Source organism: Myotis yumanensis, unplaced genomic scaffold (genome assembly GCF_028538775.1).
Source record: "Myotis yumanensis isolate MYYU_CA2020_CCGP unplaced genomic scaffold, mMyoYum1.0.hap1 SCAF_12, whole genome shotgun sequence".
Taxonomy (NCBI): Eukaryota; Metazoa; Chordata; class Mammalia; order Chiroptera; family Vespertilionidae; genus Myotis; species Myotis yumanensis.
In genome coordinates this window covers 30,004,584-30,024,605 of record NW_027223763.1, presented here as the reverse complement: position 1 = coordinate 30,024,605, position 20,022 = coordinate 30,004,584, and the positions used below count along the sequence as shown (strand labels likewise).

Below are 20,022 nucleotides of genomic sequence, written 5' to 3'. Positions count from 1 at the left end.
TGTATTCTTCCTGATTCTTACTTTGAGTTTCTTTATGTCATTCTTATATTCTTTCAACATATTTTATGCACCTGCATTGTGTCAGTTACACTGCTAGGTCATTATGCTGTAGTCTTTCTCCCTGGGGAGTTCACTTTACTTAGCAAACAAATGAGTGCAACTATAGAAGCTTAAACAAGATACACTGGAAGGAATATATAATACTATGGAGTTCCTAGAAGACAATGCCTCATAAATAAGAATTTTCCAGTAAAAGGGCAAAGAAAAAGCCTCTTCAGGGAGAGAAACATGTTTGCTAAAACAGAGGTGTGTAACAGCATGGCATGTCAAGAGAATTGTAAGTAGCTTTACATTGCTTGAATATAAATTCTGATTTGGGAAATTAAGAGGCATCAATCAGGTCTTAAAAGACATTGATGTGCCCTAGCCTATTTGGCTCAGTGGATTGAGCATCAGCCTACAGACTGAAGGGTCCCGGGTTCAATTCCAGTCGGGGGCACATGCCCAGGTTGTGAGCTCAATCCCCAGTGGGGGGTGTGCGCGAGGCAGCCAATCAATGATTCTCTCTCATTGATGTTTCTCTCTCTCTCCCCCTCTCCCTTCCTCTCTGAAATCAATAAAAATATATTTTAAAATAAAAAGACATTGACATGAGACAACTAGGAGAAAAAATACCTGAGAAAATTGCTGGATGACCAATATTTAAGATTTGCTTTTCTAAAGTTTATTGTGTCCTTCATAATGGCACCTGAGAGGGTGACCGCTTTTGGGGTGATAGAGGCTTTCAGATGCAGGCACTAAAAGTTTAGCAACCTGAGTTATAAGGAATCTTATTTAGAAACACCAATTATAAATCCATCTTCAAGACAGAGACTTATATAACTACCCTCTCCCCTTCAGAAAACAGGTTTCAGCCACGAAAGCTGAAGCAGAAAAGGATGGAGTGAAAGTCCCCACGACCCTGGCGGAATATTGCATCAAAACTAAAGTGCCTTCCAATGACAACAGCTCAGATTTGCTTTATGACGACTTGTACGACGATGACATTGATGATGAAGATGAGGAGGAGGAAGATGCCGACTGTTATGATGATGATGATTCTGGGAATGAGGAGTCGTGACCTGCTCCTTCGAAGCCCCTGTACTGCCCTGCCATCTCAGGCCAAAGGGAGGGGAGCAAGTGGGGACCTAGCAGTGGCCCCTCAGCAAAAACCTATCACAGGGGGTGGGGAAAACAAACATGGCTCCTGCTGACTCCCCTTGTGGATCTCAGTTTGCTCCTTTTTATGGACCTCTTAATGGAGAGAAGGTAATCCTCCACAGAATGTCCGAATTCTTGCATTCTTTACCCTTCCATCACTGTATTGATTTTTTTCCCCCTTTAAACCCAAACCCTTGCCTCACTTCGTCTCTACAAAGTGTTCACAGCAAAACACGTTTGGTCTGTTTTTAGATTCTTGAAGAATTAAATAGTCTTTCATCAAGATGTTTAATGTGTTTAAAGCTGGGAACCCATTGGGAGTTCACAAGTGCTGCATATACTGGGTAGCAAAAGAAAATGGAAACAACCCCCACAAAAATCCCATAAGACAAACTTTTAAAAATTGTTGCCAAGGTTTAGCTGCTCCATTTACATTAGTGTGTGTGCATTTGTTCAGCCCCATGTTGGTGAATTTTGTTTCTTTCCAGTTCTTAAGTCTGGGTACAGTGGGCATCAGGGACTCTGTGCTAAGACTGATGAAATGTGTTCCTAGGGCAGAGCCCCTTCAGCCTCCAGGAAATCATCCTAACAGAGGTCTCAGCTGTTCTGAGGAAAGAAATCAGATTTTGGTTTTTGAAATTGATTGGGATCTAAAGCCTGAAATAAATATTCATACTTTACATAGAACTGAGCACTTGATTGCTATTTATTTTAAAGGCAGAGTTGTTCTTCCCCCACCAGGGAGTTGGGGGAGAGAGTGGGGATTAGTGTGTGTGTGGAGTCTTGGTGATGGCAACAAAGGGTTAAAAATCACTATGCCAATTTTGGTTGATGCTGCTGGGGGTGGGGGGGGGGTGTCAAAACTACTGGTGACCACTGTTGGGAGAGAGAACATCTGTTTTATTTATTTGACAAGGCCTTTCTGTCAAAGATAGACTCTCACCATGAGGATATATTTTTAAGTAGCCAGTTTTAATTACTCAGTATTAATACTAAGTGCATGTGTTACAATTTTGGTTTTCATTGAGCTAGTGATAACTGTGGATAAATGTGAGACAAGAGTGACCAGTTACCTTTCCTCATTGGCTGTAACCTGGACTTTGCTCTTCTTTCAATGTACTGTCTGGCTGTGGAGTGCAAGAAGTTGTGCATGGAGCTTGCCTTGGGTTTCTTTAGACTCTTCCGCCCAGGGAGTTGGCTGCAGGCAGTGTGTGGGTGATGCTAGATCTTCCTTCTGTGCAATTGCTGCAGCTTTGATTTCCCTGGTCTCAATTATGTGTTACTTCAATCAATTCTGAGATCCATCAGCCTTCACCAACCAGGGACTTGAGAACTTGGCGGTGATTTTTGTTTCTTATGGGAGTGGGTCAGTTCATACGAGGGCAGTGTTCTTTCAGTGGGGAAAATTGTTAATGTAAAATCCCAGGTTTTGGAAGGAAAATACAGCAAAGACTGACTATAATCCTACTTCAGATCCCTGTGCACTAGTGTCAACTCCTTTTCTTCAGAACTTAGCTCAGAAAGAACAAAAGGGTTGATGAGGGACGAGGTAGGATAGATCGATCCTAGGACAGAATAGGTGATGCTTACTTCCTTAGCTCCTCCTTCCTTTCTGATCTCAGGGTTTTCATTCGCTCTTCAAACTCTCCAAAACGTGCTAATTCCCAGCAACCCTCTCTGGCCTCTGAAGTTTGGTCTAGTATTAAGTGAAAACATTTAACGTGTTAAGGTTCAATCGGGACAATATTGAGCCTGCTCCCAGAATCTGTCCAATTTCCATGGGGCCAGGACTACTTGCACCTTGAATCTAGTGACTCAGATTCAGTAAACAGCAGCTCTTTGAGATAAAACACGGACTGCAAACTCCTAAGAAAGATGTTGAAACTGTTTTTGCTCCTCACACTTAAGTCATGCTTCCAAATAACCTGCAAATCTAATGGAGCCCAGTCTCTCATAATGCTGATTACCCACTATCCTCTCACCAAACCCTCCCCCACGTTTACAGCTGGTAGCTTGGTCTTACTCTATTAGAGCCCTATAATTAAGCTTTCCCCCCTCTTACTGCTAAAGCATTTCTTTCCCAGGGCAAACCAGGCGTGTTGGCAATGTGGGAGGTGCTATGCTGTTCAGCCTGGTCCCATTAGGCCCTGTTGGCCTGTTGCACGTTGACTCAGGGAGCCAGAGAGCCAGGTGGAGGTAGTACCTCTCAGCCCTTTGGGGTGTTAATATTGAGGGCTGGGTTTGCCTCTGACAGAGTACAATCAAAAGACTGGAGAGTGGTGATTTGCTAGCAGGTAGACATTCTGATAGCTCACAGTGACTTGTAAAACCCAGATGCTGGTTCCAGAGCTCTGTCTTGAGAACACATCCTGTGGCAAAAGAAAACTTGAGCTTACTGTAACTTTTCTTTTTAGGAGTGGAGATCTCAGGCTAGACCCTTGTGAGTACACTTGTGCTGATTTGGTATAATGAGCTCAAAATCCTGCATTTTTAGATTCCTTTGATTCTAGTGGAGGCCTCTCTGGGTGCTCTTCAAGTCTGTGTTTTTTGAGGCTGGGTGGAGAAAGTATATCATCATGATTCTGTTGTTGCTTCTCAAAGTCTTCCCCTCCTCTATTTCATATCATTCCAGAGTTCTTTTCTATTAGCCAGACTTTCTTTTCTGTAGTCTCTTCTTTCCTCTTCCCTGGTAATTATTTGCTTCTTTATTTGCTGGTTTCCTTATTTTTTGGGACATATACGGTAAGAGATTGAAGGGAGAAATGTGTAGTCCTCCACTGAAAATTAACTCTCCCCCCTCCCATGCTGATAAAAGGTTTACATTTACAAATTCAGATGCAATTTTCAACTATTCTAAAACCAGCAGGTCACACCTGACTTTAATAGTTTTCTTAGCTGAAATTGTAGATGTTTTTCTTCAGTTTAACTTATGAGAAAAGATTATCTGATGCATTTTGTGTTGAACTTCCCTTTAGTGGTTTATTTTGTCTTTTTCTGCCCATCTGTCTACTAATAAAATGTGAAATAAAATATACCTGTATTGCTACTTCCCCATGGGATGACCCTCTTCTTTCTTTTCTTGTGTTAAAATTAAAAGGTGGTCTTAGTATCTCCACTGTTCCCTTGCAGATTATGCCTCGGATTCAGCTGAAAAACTAAAATAAAAACCAACTCTTGCTGACCTGTCTTTCATAACATTCTGCTCGGCTCACCTTGCAGACTAAATATCCCCAGTCCTTACCTAGCTTAAAAAAAGGCTATTAAAGACAGCCATTTGTTAACCTTAATTCTGAAATAGGGCACGATCTGCCAGTACAAGTAGGTTAGTGGAAGGGATGGAGAGGTGCTCCACTGCCCTCCTTAGGAGAGGGCATTTGTTTTCATTGTCAATTATCCTCTGAACTTCCTGCTGCTGAAAGCAAGGAGCAGGCAGGAGATACCATAGTTTAATGAAAATTCCCATTTAGTTTCAGTTGTGGACCCTTACCTTTTTCTTTCTTTTTGTTGTTGTTAATCCTCACCTGAGGATATTTTCTCCATTGATTTTTAGAGAGAGTGGAGGGAGGGAGGGACGGAGGGAGGGAGGGAGGGAGGGAGGGCAGAGAGAGAAACATCAACGTGAGAGACACATTGATTAGTTGCCTCTCCAACACGCGCCCTGACAAGGGTTGGAGACTAAACCTGCAGTCCATGTACATGCCCTTGACTAGTAATTAAACCTGCAACCCTTCAGTGAGCAGGCCGACACTCTAACCACTGGACATGCTGGCCAGGGCCACTTACCTTTTTTTTAAAGCCAGGATCCCAAGCTGTGGATTAGCAGCAGAACCTCTCTGATATGATGAAATGATTTTAGAGCCGAAAGTAGAAAAGGTAAAGACTGCAATCCAGGCACACCACCTTGACTTGACGCAACACTTATTTTGCCGAGGACCTACTTAACCTATTTTTTTTTCTTTCTTTTTTGTTAATCCTCACCCAAGGATATTTTCCCATTGATTTTTAGGGAGAGTGGAAAGGAGAGGGAGAGACAGAGAGAAACATCGATGTGAGAGAGACACATCAATTTAGCTGCCTTCAATTTAGCTGCCTTCTACATGCAGCCCAACCAGGGCCAGGGAACATGCAACCAAGATACATGCCCTGACTGGAATCGAACTCAGTACCCTCAGTCTGCGGGCTGACACTCTATCCACTGCGCCAAACCGGACAGGGTGCACTTACCTATTTCATACCACCCTGACTCCCTAGTCACATGTTCCACCACAGCCTTGACTGTCAATCAAGATTGTGTGTGGCTGATGAAAAGCAAAGGTTTAGCTGTTTAAACTTATTCTCTCACTGGCCTAGAACTGTGGTTGCAATTATTACCTTTGCTCCTTTAGAAGAGAAATTACCCTGCCCAGCTATTCCTGCTGACAGGCCCTATAAGAGACTGCCTATCCCATAAGTTTGTTATGAAGCTGCAAGAAAAGCAAAGTAAACCGGTAAATACTGCCAGTGCCTTGTCAGTAACATTTGCTGTCTTTTTAGCCAAATCATTTACCTTCTCCCTGGATGCTATTCGGGGCCAAGGCGAGAGAAGGGCCCAGCAAAGAGAGTACAAATTTAAACCCTCAACCTGTTGCTAAAAAGACTGTGACCACATGAGCTCTGCTTCAGCCCTGTGAAGTCCCAGGGTCCCTGGAACTATTAAGGAGAGGCCTCGGCCCTAAACTACCCTTCAGTCACACCACACAGAGACTGTGCATGCTCTCAGAACTTTATTAGGTGGACTTTGGGCAAAAGAGAAAACCCTGAAGCAGTCGCCCACCTGGTTCAGGACAACTGGAAGAGAGGAGCCTTTGCATGGAGACGTGCTCTCGTGGAGCATTATCTGATTTTTTAAAAAGGGGAGCTGACTGGCTGAACATCTCTGAGCACAAATTCAGATTACTATTAAAATGGTCAGCCAGAGGAAGGCAAGTCCCTGGGGACAAGGGCAGGCCAGAAGCAGATACCCCTGCTCTATATGAAGACAAACAGGTGCCACTTTCATGTTGAGCAGGAGGGATATCTCTGCTATTCCCAGATCAAGATTTGGCAGGAGAGGAACATGACAAATGATAATAGGACAAGTTTCTCAAATAGAGGGATAAAGTGATTACACAAGGAAGAAAAAACTCTTAATGGTTTATAAGGGGGTGATAAGTCGTGATTCTTCATTGGTACCTGATCCCATTACCCAAATGCCTTAAACCAGCCCTTCCAGCCTCCTGGCAGGGGGGCTCTGTGGGAGGTAGGAGGGGAGAGGGGGCTTATTTTGCTACAGCCAAAAGGAGCTTGAGTGGGGAAAACAGACCTGACGAGTAGTAGCTGCTCCCCCCACTCTCCTAAGACTTCTGTCACATTTACAAATACATACATAAATACATTACATACAATAGCGAGTCTGGGAGGTAGGCTCCCCACAGAGGCTCGGCTGACACAGTTACACGTCTCGAATTCTAGGAAAGGGTGCTGGGCTCCCAGAAATGGGCTCCATGTGGTGTCTCCTGCCCAGGGTAAGCCCTGCCCCAGCCCACCCCTCTCTTCAGGGTTCAGTTTGTCCAGTATGGAGAGTTGCCGTAGGCAGGTTTGGAGGCTTGTGACTTGGGCTGCAGGGAGCTGGGCTGGCTGCGCTGACCCGAGCCACTCTGAGGAGGAGAGAAGGCTGTCAAGGCTGGAGCAGAACCCCAAACCCAGGGCAGGGTGGCCCATCACTGGCTCACCTGAGCATCCTGCGGAAGATGGTGGTGTAACAGCTGTGAGTGAGGCTGCTGGTGGGCAGGGAGGATGTGCAAGAATGGTGGGGGTGCATAACCAGGAGCTGCTCCAGGGGCCAGGGGCCCAGTGGAACCCAAGGCCGAGGGCAGGCTGAACGGTGGAGGGGTCCCTGCATGAAATCCCTGCTTATCAAAAGTCTGTAGGGCAAAGAGACAACGGTGAGGACCATCTTGGGTTGCATCCCTCACAAACCTGCACACCCATTTGTTCCTCCCTCACCTGAGTCTTATTGTAGACAGAACCAGTCATATCAGGTAGGCCAGTGGTGCTCGAAGAGACGGACACTCCTAGGAGGAAAAGCAGGTGTTCCCCACAGCAGTTGGTCCCAACTCCAGCCTCCCCCACCTCCAGGGGCATTCTGGGATAGCCTTGCGTGAGGAGGAGTCAGGGAGGAGACAATTATTCTGGGCCTCAGTCCTGGAAAGGAGGGACAGACGCTACCTTTGCCAGGCCCAGAACCTGCAGACTTGTTTTGTGCCTGTGATGATCCACCATAGCCACCCTTGGTGTAGTCTCCCGCTGCTGTCCCCTGGGTCAGGTCATCATAACCTAGCATGGCAGGGTACAAGAGGCATGTGTGAGCTAGGCAAGCCTGTCCTACCCATGTCTCTCAGTGCTGGGAGCACCTCTCACCTGTGCTATAGCTGTGCGGGCCATAACCACTGGCCTGCTGGAAAGGGGTCGGGGGGGTGCTGAGGTTCACCCCATGCTGCTTGGCTGAGGCCGGTGGAACCTGGTGGGGCAAGCGAGGCATTAGAGAAACAGGGCAGGGGGAGAGGTCAGGTACCCCTGGGTTAGCATAAAGCAGCAGGTGGCAAAATCACAAGGGACCTGTGTTAGTACAACACATGTTGGATCTAAAAACCAGTAGGAGCCCTACCCGGTTTGGCTCAGTGGATAGAGCATTGGCCTGCGGACTGAAGGGTCCCAGGTTCGATTCTGCCCAAGGGCACATGCCCGGGCTGCGGGCTTGATCCCCCAGTAAGGGGCGTGCAAGAGGCAGCCAATCAATGGTTCTCTCTCATCATTGATGGTTCTATCTCTCTCTCCCTCTCCCTTCCTCTCTGAAGTCATTAAAAAACAAAAACAAAAAACCCCACCTAAATAAATAATAAATAAAAACCAGTAGGAAAGCAACCTCGCCTCCAGCCCAAAACATTCCTGGAGATTCTAAGTGGGGTCATTCCCTCACTCCCTGCAGCTGGAATTAAAACCCCCCCAAATACTCACAAACATGGTGGGCCCATATTGGAAGGCACTGGGCACGCCTGTGTAGTAGGGAAGGCCAGTGTAGCTATAGCCAGGTGGCAGCGCAGGATTCAGAAAGGGCTGTTGGGGGGTGTGGTGGGCCTGGGATTGGCTCTGCTGTGCTTGAGCCAGTGTGGTGGGAGGTGCAGGGGATGCAGAGTCACCTCGACCAAACTTTGTGATATCACCTAGGAGAAAAGGAATACCTATTCTAGTCACTGCCCTGAGCCAACCAGGAAAAAAAGCCAGGCTGCCTCCTGCACACAGGAATGGGTCTGGCTGCCAGCTCACCAAAGGGAAGCTAGCAGGTGTCTCTTAGCCCTTCTATTTCCAGACACCTGGGATTAGCTACAGGCCAGTCTGATGTACACCCCCTTTCACCACCCCATCCCCTGAACAGACTGACCTGAATATGGGTTATTAGCAAGGCTTCCATCTCGGCTGGCAAGGGCGGTGGGTGTAGCAAAGGGAATTCCATAATAATCCTAGGAGAGATCAGGGAGGCTCAATAAACAGACTGGCCACACCCCCCTCCCTGGAGACCAGGCCCAGCAGGCAGCACAGGCATTCTATGTGATGCCACATCCTGGGACATGGTAGACCGCAAGGATGTCACATGCACATGCACTAAGTCGATGGTGCCTATTGGAGTTGTACAATGTGGCAGCCACAAAGCACAAAGCACGCAGATACAATGACCAATCCCTCAGCTTTCCACGGGCAGAGCCATTGGAGGCCCAATCTCACACATCCATTTACACTGCAGATGGACACAGATGGATGCCATAGGCAGAACCAATTCTGCTGGCATTTCCTATGTGAGACTATAGAGCAGGTGACTACACAGTAGAAACCTAAAAAGGAGTCAGGAGGATAGGAGGTGCCTAAAGGGTTTAACGGGTCAGGGCAGCAATGCCAGGTAGGTACAAGTACAAGCAGGACCCCAGGTAAGGTTTTGAACTTGTCTCTCACCCAGTCTCCCCTGGCGACACTAACACCCCACAGGAATCAGGGATACCAAGAGGGCAAAACACAGCGGAGCTCTGTGGAAAAGGGGAGGCCTGCCTCGACCCTTACTACCCAGGGCTTTGCAGTCCCAGACATCCACACCCTCTGAACCAAGGAAAGCCCTCCTGCTTTCCTCGTGGGCCTGATTTCCAGGTAGCTTCTAGGAAACCTGTAGCATCCTCAGCTCAGGATCCCAGAAGGCAGGGCTAGGATAGCACAGAGCTAGGAGGAACACAACTGGAGACCGGCCTAGAGAAAGCCCAGGAGGGGGAGCTCTTTCATAGAAGAAAAGAAAATCCAAAGGCGGGAATAAAATGCCAGAGGCTAAGGAATGACCAAAGGCAAAAATGAAAGCTGTATCTCAACACATAGACCCAGGAGTGATTTCTTCTAAGGCACAAAATGATAAAGGGAATACAAAGCAAATGACTCCCAGGACTGGGATTCCAACGAGCCACTCCTGGGGGTCCAAGCAGGACCCACATGCAGACTCACTCAGGACCACCTTTTGTATTCCATATCTGATGCCCTGGGGCTCCTGGGAAAGACTGCTGTGAGATTTCATGAGTATCAGGGGGACCAGGGCCACTTCCGGTTTCCCCACACAGCCCTAAGGCTCAGGCATACCCAAAGACCCTAAGTTCTGTTGACCACCCTAGAAACCTGCCATCATGTTTTCAACATCCTTTCTCTGGGGATGTGGGCAACAGCTAGAGAGTCCAGAGGCCCCTGGACAGCATTGTAATGAGTTGCTGGTTTGCACAGGTCGGGAAGAGTGGCCCAGCTACCAGCCCCTGCCTCTGGAAATACTTCATCAGATGGATACAAGAGTTCCAGCCACTGGGCATGGAAGGTGAAAGTGACACCTGCAGCTCCCAGAGCTTTCTGTGTCCAGATTGTGTGTGTGTGTGTGTGTGTGTGTGTGTGTGTGCGTGTGTGTTGGAAAGCAACACCAATGGGGAGGAGTCTGAGGAAAGACACCTCATTGGGGAGAGAAAACCTCTTCCTCAGGGAATCGGAAGTAGCATATCCAGTGCAGGGAACACCAGTGTCCAAACAGCTATTTACTTCCCAACAGTGTGACAGGTAGATGCCCTGCGCTGCTGAAAATTATCAAGAACCTGGGAAACAGGAGTCTAAGAAACCAGACCAAGAAAGGAGTGGTGGTGCAGGAGCCTGCAGGCTGTCCCTCCACAGCCCTCCTCCACTGCAGTCCTGTTCACCTGGCCATCCCAGGGAAGGCCCAGTGCCTCATCCTTGGAGCAAGGCTCAGCATAAAGAAGCAGTCCTGGCCTCAGAGTGAGGCTGCAACAACCAGGAAGACTCTGGGGCCAGCATTCTTGCAAAGAACAATGGCAGGCCGGACCCAGAGGGTCCTTAACGTCTGTCAGCTCCAGCCACTCACTCAGCTAGGGACAGAAGAGCAAGGTGCCATCACAGGCATCATCAATGGCCACTTCAGAAGCCAAAGACACTGAATGGCACTTTGAAGGAGAAGATTATAAAAACTCTAGGGACAGGCAAACAACTCCATGTCTTGTGGACGGGAGTGAGGTAAAAGAAGAGAATTTGGTGGGCGCACTGCCAACTCCCAAGTCCCAAAGGTCTTTAAGTTCCCTGGGGATGAGCAAAGGACATTCATATGCCCAAGCTATAGCTGCACCAGGTACAACTACCAAATGGAAGCAAGTTCCTTAGCTTTAGGCTGAGTATCCTGAGGGCCAGGCAGGGTGGCAGTCAAGGCAGAGAGAAGAAGAACCTGTAAAAGAGCCTCACCCTCCCTGCCATATCCCACTCACCACTGGCAGCCGTGACTGCAGCATCTGGAGCTCATCATAGCCATAGATCTGTGTGAGGACCATAAAGGGTGTTAAGGATGACACATTATCCCCTGGGAAGGCCAGGCCCATGTAGGGGCCTAAACAAGATGGGAGGACAGGACACACTCAGGAAGAGGACCAGGATGAGCTGCTGGGAGAAGGCACCTTGCCTTGATGGGAGCCAAGGCTGGCCAGCAGCTCCACCATGCACTCACCGGGTAGGCAGGAAGCAGTCCTCCGGGACCCACGAGGTACTGGTTGTGTAGCAGGGGTGGCACCCCCTGGGGCAGGTTGGGGGGCGCTTTGCCTATAAAGACAAAAATCAAATGAAGTGAAGTGGCTACCACAAAGAGTAAGATTCCTCAGCTACTATGAGGCTGGGGGTGAAGTTCCCTGCCACAGTCCTGCCCTAATTGGGGCCACAGCCAAGAGGGATGGGCAGCAGCTGAGAGATACAGAGGGCCACACCAGTAAGTGGAGAGACAGAGAGTACGTGTCCTAGTCAGGCTGTTTCCATGCTGAGATAGAAACCCGCCCCCACCACTCCTGAAGGTCATACTGCACTAGATAAACCTGAACATAAAGAACAATTGGGGCCCTAGCCAGTTTGGCTCAGTGGATAGAGCCTACAGACTGGCACTCAGCCTACAGACTGAAGGGTCCCAGGTTCGATTCTGGTCAAGGGCATATGCCCGGTTGCAGGCTCGATCCCCAGTAGGGGGTGTGCAGGAGGCAGCCGATCAATGAGTCTCGTCATTGATGTTTCTCTCTCTCTTTCCCTCTCCCATCCTCTCTGAAATAAATAAAAATATTTAAAAACAAAAAACAAATAAAGAACAATTGGGGGGTGGGAGGCTGAGTAAAGGTGGGCAAAGAGGGAGAAAATGGGGGAAATCTGTAATATTGTCAACAATTAAAAAAGGAAAGAAATGGAACAATCTACCTCCTCAGAACGGGAGAGAGGCTGGGCATTGCCAGGAGAGGGACAGGGCGTGTCAAAGGTGGGTTTTAGCAGTTTCTACCAAACCACAGTTTGTTTGGCCCACACAGACTGCTCAGGTGTGGCTGGCAGGCAATCGGTCACATAAAATGACCAGAAATAGCCAATGGTAGCTGCTCACTCTGTCACTATTGTCATCACAGTTCCAGGGATGAGCGAGAACACAAAAGACTGGTGAGCTAGAAGCACAAAGGCTGCCAGGAATCCTGCCCAAGGGAGCCCATCCGGAAAGACCGATTTCACCTATCTCCACCCACATCAGCGCTGAAGAGCTGGGTCTCAAGAGGTCACTGGAACAAAGAGGACAAGTGACCAATGGCAGGGCTGGAGGGAGACTATGATCTGATGTGTGTGGTTGCTCACCATGCCCTGCCAACCTCTGGGCATCCTCCCTGGAATCCAAGTGCACATCTTTGAGGGGATGGGGGTAGGTGGGAAAGGCCTCGGGGGCACACACCTGAGGTCACCAAGGGCGTGGCTCTGGTACTGCTGCTAGGGGCACTCACGGTGGTTCCGCCCAGGCAGAGGCTGTTCACTGTGTTCATGCTGCTTGGCAGGCTGAGTCCTGAGGACGTGGCACTCGAGGCGGAGGTTGCTGCCATTGAGAAGGTGGCTGAGGACTGGAGGGAAGGGGTGTTCTCCACACTGGTGTGCTGGAAAAATAAAAAAGCCAGGACACATGGGTCTGGGCGCAAAGCACGGGAGGCAAGAGAACCTGGCCTGGCGTTTGGGCCTATAGTCTTGAGATTCTGACCTGAGGGGCTCTGGGCTCAGCATTTACATTACTACACATTAGCCCCTTTGCCCCTCACCCTGTTAGGTTAGGAAATCAGAAGGCAACTTTTAAGCTGAGTATCAAGACTATTAAAACTAAGCTTTATGACCAAAACCCTCCTAAAAATTCTTACAGTTGCTCATTTTCTGGTATATGCCACAAGGCATAGAAACCCCAACTATGTATATGTGTGTGTATGTATGCACACATATGTATGTGTACACACACACACACACACACACACACACACAGAGTTTTTATTGATTTTTAGAGAGGAATGGAGAGTGAGAGAGAGAAAAATCAATTGGCTGCCTCCTGTATGCCCCTAGCCTGGAATCAAACCTGCAACTTGGGCCCATGTGCCCTAACTGGGAATCAAACCGGTAACCTTTCAGTAAGCCACACCGGCGAGGGCCCAAGTAAATTTTAAATGAACACAGACATCTGAGTATAAGGTGAGAACCCACCTCACAGAAAAGCAAGTAGTCTCAGGAGAGCTGAAAAGAGGCCACAGGCAGCCCAGCCCAAGCCAGAGCATTCTGGGATATTCTTCTATTAGGCTTCTTAGCTACTCTGATCTGGAAGTCACAGATGGCCAAGAGAGGCCTTTGCTCCAGAACTTGGTAACATTTTACAGAATCAAGAGTCCTGGGGAGTCCCCCACCAGGGCCTACCTAGAAGGGCATGGCCTGCCCTGATGCCTACTCAACAAGATCCACTTACGAAAGAAAGGCGAAACCCAGAAGAAAGCTCTGAAGAGCCGGGAGTTCCAGGAAGCCAGCCTGGCTGCTCCACTTCAGCTAGTATTAAGGTAGAAGAGATGTACTTGGCTGGGCAAAGTATGACCAAAGTGGGAGGGAAAGGCTCTGTAAGACTGAGATCAGCCTCCAGACCAGAATGTGTACAGAACAAAGAAGCCTGAAAACTCCTGAAGGAGAAGCCAGAGAACAGGAAGCCCCAGGAGAAAAGGGACCACCATGTGTTCTGCTTCCCACCACACAGACAACTCTATAGGTCCCAGCCCACAGGCTGCCCTAGCCACCTGAGCACTAGCCTAAGGGCCCTAACGCCTAGAATTGGTTCTGCAAGAGAAAGACAGCTAAAATCAGTCTCCTCAGACTCCCCAGGACTCCTGCTATTTCAGCCCAGACAGAACCAGGGGGAGGAGAGCCAAGGAACAAGGCGAAGGCTGTGCCAATCTGCCCAGCCAGACGGCTCCATGCTCCTCTGCGTGGGTCCAGGCTTCCCACCCAGAGCAACTTTCTAGAGAACTAGCTCCTGGTTTGCTGAAAGGAACTCAACAAGGATCCAGGAAGCCTCTCCCACGTTCAGCTGACCCAACATGGCTTCTATCTCTGACACCACCTCCCAGACCCATCAGGGCGACGGGCTGCTGGAGTAAGAGTCCTCTGCCCCATTGCAAGGCTCTCAGTGCATGCAGGGGCTGGGCAGTCAGGGTGGGTGAAGAGCACAGCTACACCAAACCTCCCACAAGGACACGGAGAGCAGGAGAAAACACTAAGATTTCCTTCATAACCTTCACGTGGGAAAGATCTAACTATAACAGACTATAAAAGAGGGGCTGATAGAGCTGATTATATAAAAATAAAAAATATTTATAAAGTGACAAACATAGGGAAAATAACTGTACCTCTGATCACAAAAGTCTCCTGAATACAGAGTGCCTAGAAATAGACACCAAGGACCTGACAGGAAAATGAGCAAACAATATAAATAACTCACCAAAAAGAAAAAATAATGGCTTTCCAATATGTAAAAAAGATGGTCAACCTCATTCAATTATACCAACAGGTCATTTTTCTACTATTAACACATTGGAAAAATACAAATATCCAGTAACACCATTTCAGGGGGCAGCGGGGAAATAGGGTGTTTCATTCATTGCCAGTGGGGGGTAAGCAGGTTAAAATCAATAAGCAGAGCATTTGGCATTTTGTATAAAATGACAATGTCTAGCAAATCCACACTAGGGTTTATCTTCTACTACTGCTGCAGGATGAAACAACATTGGCAGAACGTTATCAAATGAAGCATCAAGCTTAAAGTTCTATCGGTGGAGGACTGATTAAATACTGTAATGCAGGAGAGCTGTGGAAAGAACTCTGCTTCAAATAGAAACAATTAAAAAATGCACTTATTAAGTGGGGGAAAGCAGTGAAGGGCACTATGTATGAAATATCCCATTTCTGTTGTAGAAGAGGGAGAAAAATGTGTATGCATTCACTATTTAATAGGTTAAAAAGAACTCTAGAGGAACAAATAAATAGGAGGAAGAGGGACAGAACCTTAAGCCGATGAAAAAAAAACTTTTTAGTATATGCCTTTTTATACCTTAATCTTGCAGCTATATTACAGTGTGGCAATTCTGTCACATTGACAAAGTGTGGGACTCCCTGGACAAGGCACTTCTGGCCAGTCACTTAGATGTATGATCTGGAGTTTCCTGACAAGACACAAAGTGCTGCTGAGCGGTGCGAACAGGAGCCCTGACTCCAGTGCCCCAGTGCCCGGAAACAGAAGCCACTAGACGGTGCTCACACGGGGGCAGCTCACGGCTCCCACTGAACAACATGGGCACAGGCAAGTGGGCAGAAGTATCCACCATGTGCTCTGGTATGAAGATGGTGCTCTGTGTGTTTTATGACAAAGAATCATGCCTAACATTCACTTGGAAAACTACAGTTTGAAAGCCTCGATGTTTGCCAGATCATGATGGAAAGATAGAACTGACCCTTTTCTATCACCTCATTCTGCAGCAAATGATTTGATCTCTTCTTTAAAGGAAACAAATTTTCCCAATTTCCAGACTCCCACATTTATCTGTACACAAAGCTTCCCTCCCTGCTTGGGGACCCATCCACTCCAGCCTTACCGGAAGCCTCCTGTCTCCCAGGAGAGACACATTTTGTTTTTTTTTCAGGCACCTTTCTTTCCTCAAATATCTATGCTCAGTCTCTCCTAGCATTAGGTCACTACCCTGACTCCTTGCCATTTCACAAACATTCATGCTTCAACCCACCCAACCTATACTGACTCCTACTACTGAAACCATGCTCCTCCCAACTTCAAACCTCGAGAAGCCACACTTCAATAACCATCACCTAGGTTACTCTTTTACCTTTCCACATTCCTACTTCGTTCTGCAATATCAACCTTCCCAAAGTCTCTGCCTCTGAGTTGAGGGAAATGACCTGAGATGCCAGAGCTCACAGTGAACAGAATACCTAATGCCAGAATTAGGGAAGTCCCCACGACCACCAACAAACTGGAACAGAGCTACACCGACTGGGGTAGAGCCAGGCTGTCAGTCTCAAAAAGATGTGTGTGTGCACATAAAGGACGGATATTCTCACATAAGCTCTCCCTTTCACCTAAAGCATTTCCCTACAGGGCCTTCACAAAGTAACAGAGGGCTATCCAGGAAAAATGGTCTTCATTAAAGTTGACTTTTAGTGGAGCCCAAGTTGAAGTTAACAATGGGCCCACTTTCCTCTAAAAGCTTGCAAATGCCTCAACATAACATTTTCCAGAAAATAAATCACCCCTGCTAGGCAGAAAGGTCTCCTATAATAAACAGGAAGCAGAGTGAATTGTTGGAAATAAATTCACCACCTGACAGCACTGGCTCATCACATACCAGGTCTAGAGAAGCAAGTTCTCCAGAGGCATAAACTTAGAAAGCAAGATGTTTTCCACGGTTCCTGGGAAGTCAACAGCTCAAACCACAAACTTAGATCAAGACATTATAGCCAAAGAATTCAAGATTACCTCACATATTTAAAATCCACAAACTAAAGGCCCACCTGGGGTGACTAAGCTCCAAGCTCACTGAGCAGGGTGGTGGATGGGGGAGCCCAGAGGACACTTACTGTGTGTGACGTGCTGGAGGAGAGTGCTGTGTGCGCAGAGGAGAGGCTGCTCTGATGGGTGGAGAGTGAACTAGAAGACAAAACAGAGCACCACGTATGTCCACCCGACCAAGTCACTCCACAGGCACGGAGCCCCCGTGGCGGGTGGGCTAGGCATAAGCTCGCCCGTTCTCTTCAGGAGAAGCCCCAGCTTCACTCCCATCGCCTGGGAACCCAGTCCAGGTGTGCTGCTGGTTAGAATGACCTAAAGCACCACCCACCCCGAGGATCTGGAACATCTTGGCCAGGAAACTTCCAGGGCCAGCTTCAGTCAGCTCTAACCATCTGATCTTTTGACTGGAAAAAGAATAGGCTTTCACTAAGAACACTGTCAGCCTTGAAGACCCCATTAAAGCTGTGTGTGAGGGAAAAAGATTCCTATGTCCAATCCACATGCCAGAATCAGAGCCTGAAGTCCCATCAAATCCAGAATTCAAGTCAAATGCTTTTGCTCCTGGCTTAAAGGGAGAAAGAGGTGAACTCAACTTAGAAGACACAGGGTGAGAACCCAATGAAACCCATTCTCCTACACCCTGTTGTAATAACTTGATCTGTAAAGCCATGACAAGCACAAGTCAGAGACGTGCTCAGAAATCCAACAGCAATCTCACTCTGCATCAGTGACAGGAGCCCAGAGCTGGGAGGAGGCTTATCGAGTGGTACCCTCCTGAGGGTGGAATAAGAGAAGCAGCAACCCCTTGGGTCCACCCCATTCCCAGGGGGCCCAGTGGTCTCTGTGACAGCAGAGCATTACAAACAAGCAAGGTTTACATCTGTGGTACTTTGATGACCCTACCCAGTCCAAACCTATCTAGAGCATTATTGCAAAAGGCCAGGACATGGTGCTAGGGGTAACAAGTGGGTGTTGTTCATTGGAAGAGCCTCTATAAAGGCTCCAGGACTTCGCCCCAGTGTGGGCCTCTCTTTCTGAGCCCATATTTTCCCCGTACCTGCTAAGCTGAGAGAGGGGGGTGCTGGACAGGTCACCAGGCTGGGACAAGGAGGGCAAAGTGGCAGTGTGCTGAGATGCAGAGGGTAGGAGCGTACTGCAGGAGGTGGTGCTGGGCAGGGAGGCCACAGATGGGAGGGCGGAGGGAGGGTCTGTTGTCTTTGGAGCAGGAACAGATGCAGTAGCTGTAAGAAAAAGATCTGTTTAACTCTAGATCAAACCATGAATATCTGAAATATGCTCAATATCTTGTGACATGTCAGGAGCAGTTGAGACATACATAAAGTTACATTTCCCATGGAAAATGCCCCAGCATGTCTCCAAATGGTCTCTTTTCTGTCAGATACGATTATTAAAAGGACACACAATGGTCAGACGCACGGGACCCAGACAGAGTAGGAAATGACATTATCACAGCAATTTATAATCATAAACTGTCCTATGATGTGGACATACTTCTCCCAACTAAAGGAAGGTCAACCCTAAGCCACACCCAGAAAGAGGCTCTGAGCTTGATATAATTACAAAATAAGGCAAAATTTCCTTAAAAAGCACAACATGGGGACAGTGAAAATCTGGTGGGCGAGACCACCCAAGGGGTAAGTCTTTGGTTCTATCAAATCAGTACCAAATCAGGCTGATTGTGAAAGTTCATAGCCAATTTAGGGTTGGTGGGGTTGGAGAGCCCAAGGTACATATGCTGTGAAGTTACATAAGCCTCAAATCTCCAGGAAGAGCACACAGCTGCTGCTGAACTCTTACTTTGGCACAGGGAGCATAGCACTTCCTTCACATGTGCTTGAGGAGAGTGACCTCAGAGCACATTAGGCTTTCGGGAGACCATGAGTGCTATCAATCCTCACTGGTGAAAAGACTCAGTTTTAGTGGCATCCACACATATGACTCAGATATGTGCTTGGAAATAAAGCATCATTGTCTTTTCCAGTTAGGAAGGAGAAGCCAGTACCCTCCTGCAGCGTTCCCTGGGAGCCAGTAGAAAACAGATTAGTCTCTAAAAGGAAGGATGATTAGAAAACAAGCACAGGCAGCAACAGGCTCAAAACACAATGTAAATCAATACAATACTGTCCTGCCTTAGTGCAGTCCGACCAAGACAGAGCAATAGAGGCTATTACCTCATTTGTAATAATACCACCAGCTACGACCTGGTCACATGGGAGTCTCTAGCTGAACTTCTAACCCTACCAAAGAAAGGGTGCCAACAATGGATCAGAAGTAGCTATCAGCAAAAATTTAAAAGGACTATTTTTGCAGAATTAGCCATTAACCTATTGCATTCCCTATCAAGTTAGTGATGTGCTTATTTTGTTTCGTTTCCACCAGCCATGACAAAAAAGTTAGTTTGTACACTTACTGTCTACTGTCTGCTGACTTCGACCACCACCATGTCCATTCTATAAGGAAGAGAAAATAAGTAAACCCACAAAAATAAAAAAACTTAGATGATTTTCTATTGGGATTTAGCCACAAACAAATGAAACATAATCAAGGAACAGTGGCCTGTTTTGTTTTGTTTGTTTTCTTTTCATAACATTGAGGGGCAATATGACAGATTCTTTTTTTTTTTTTTTTTTTTAATGTTCTTGATTTTTAGAGAGAGGGGATGAGAGAGAGAAATATCAATGTGAGAAACATCGATTGGTTGCCCCCCGTATGCACCATGACTGGGGTGCAGCCTTCTCTTCCCACTAGGCTTTTATGACAATGACAGAAAGGTATAGGCCCTATCGGGAAGAGACTAGAACAGTCCCTTGTGAATCTAAACAAGCTCAACAGAAAAGGTTCAAAGGGGCTGAGGAAGGAGTAAAAAAAAAAAAAAAGAAAAGAAAAAGAAATAGCCCACCTATGCTGTCCCGCATCAAAGCCCACACTCAGCAACCTATACCCCCCACCCCTAGTCAGAGCCCTTAGTTAACCTTTTAGTGTGAAGTAGGCAGCCTGGAGTCACCAGACATTTGAGGAAAACACCTAATATAAAATATGTAAAACAAAAGAAGGGAAGTAAAAACAACAAGAAAAAATTTTAAGTAGAGATGTACCAATAGCTCCTGCTTAGAAGGAGACTTAGAAAAATGTATCCAAATTTTGCTAGACCAATTCAACTATATTTTAATATTTTTATTTTGTCATCCACCTTTTAAAAATATTTTTATTGATTTCAGAGAGGAAGGGAGAGGAAGAGAGATAGAAACATCAATGATGAGAGAGAATCATTGATTGGCTGCCTCCTACAAACCAGGAATATGCCCTGACCAGGAATCGAATGG

At 47.2% G+C, this 20,022-nt stretch overlaps 2 protein-coding genes and 1 non-coding gene across 10 annotated transcripts in view; 1 reads left to right on the top strand and 2 right to left on the bottom strand.

The window, feature by feature from the left end:
• Nucleotides 1-1,887, top strand: part of UBE2R2 (ubiquitin conjugating enzyme E2 R2) — a 78,889-nt gene extending 77,002 nt beyond the window's left edge. For both annotated transcript variants that reach the window (XM_070431348.1, XM_070431347.1), the window contains exon 5: nt 901-1,887. In XM_070431348.1, the coding sequence (XP_070287449.1) occupies nt 901-1,120 (220 nt within the window). In that variant the 3' untranslated portion in view covers nt 1,121-1,887. The remainder of the gene's footprint in view (nt 1-900) is intronic.
• A 4,057-nt stretch (nt 1,888-5,944) lies between these two features.
• UBAP2 (ubiquitin associated protein 2) overlaps nt 5,945-20,022 on the bottom strand; it is a 101,207-nt gene continuing 87,129 nt past the window's right edge. For 6 of the 7 annotated variants that reach the window (XM_070431339.1, XM_070431341.1, XM_070431343.1 and 3 more), the window contains 13 exons: nt 19,110-19,149; nt 17,736-17,919; nt 16,747-16,816; nt 12,539-12,734; nt 11,297-11,388; nt 11,061-11,108; nt 8,660-8,738; nt 8,236-8,441; nt 7,639-7,738; nt 7,447-7,554; nt 7,225-7,292; nt 6,951-7,142; nt 5,945-6,875 (listed from right to left, as the gene is read on the bottom strand). In XM_070431339.1, the coding sequence (XP_070287440.1) occupies nt 6,780-6,875; nt 6,951-7,142; nt 7,225-7,292; nt 7,447-7,554; nt 7,639-7,738; nt 8,236-8,441; nt 8,660-8,738; nt 11,061-11,108; nt 11,297-11,388; nt 12,539-12,734; nt 16,747-16,816; nt 17,736-17,919; nt 19,110-19,149 (1,479 nt within the window). In that variant the 3' untranslated portion in view covers nt 5,945-6,779. Of the gene's footprint in view, nt 6,876-6,950; nt 7,143-7,224; nt 7,293-7,446; nt 7,555-7,638; nt 7,739-8,235; nt 8,442-8,659; nt 8,739-11,060; nt 11,109-11,296; nt 11,389-12,538; nt 12,735-16,746; nt 16,817-17,735; nt 17,920-19,109; nt 19,150-20,022 lie in introns of those variants that run through there. The other variant, XM_070431346.1, reaches the window with a different exon arrangement.
• LOC139021355 (small nucleolar RNA SNORD121A) lies at nt 18,597-18,680 on the bottom strand. The gene has a single exon (XR_011473470.1). It is a non-coding gene; the product is annotated as a small nucleolar RNA SNORD121A (small nucleolar RNA).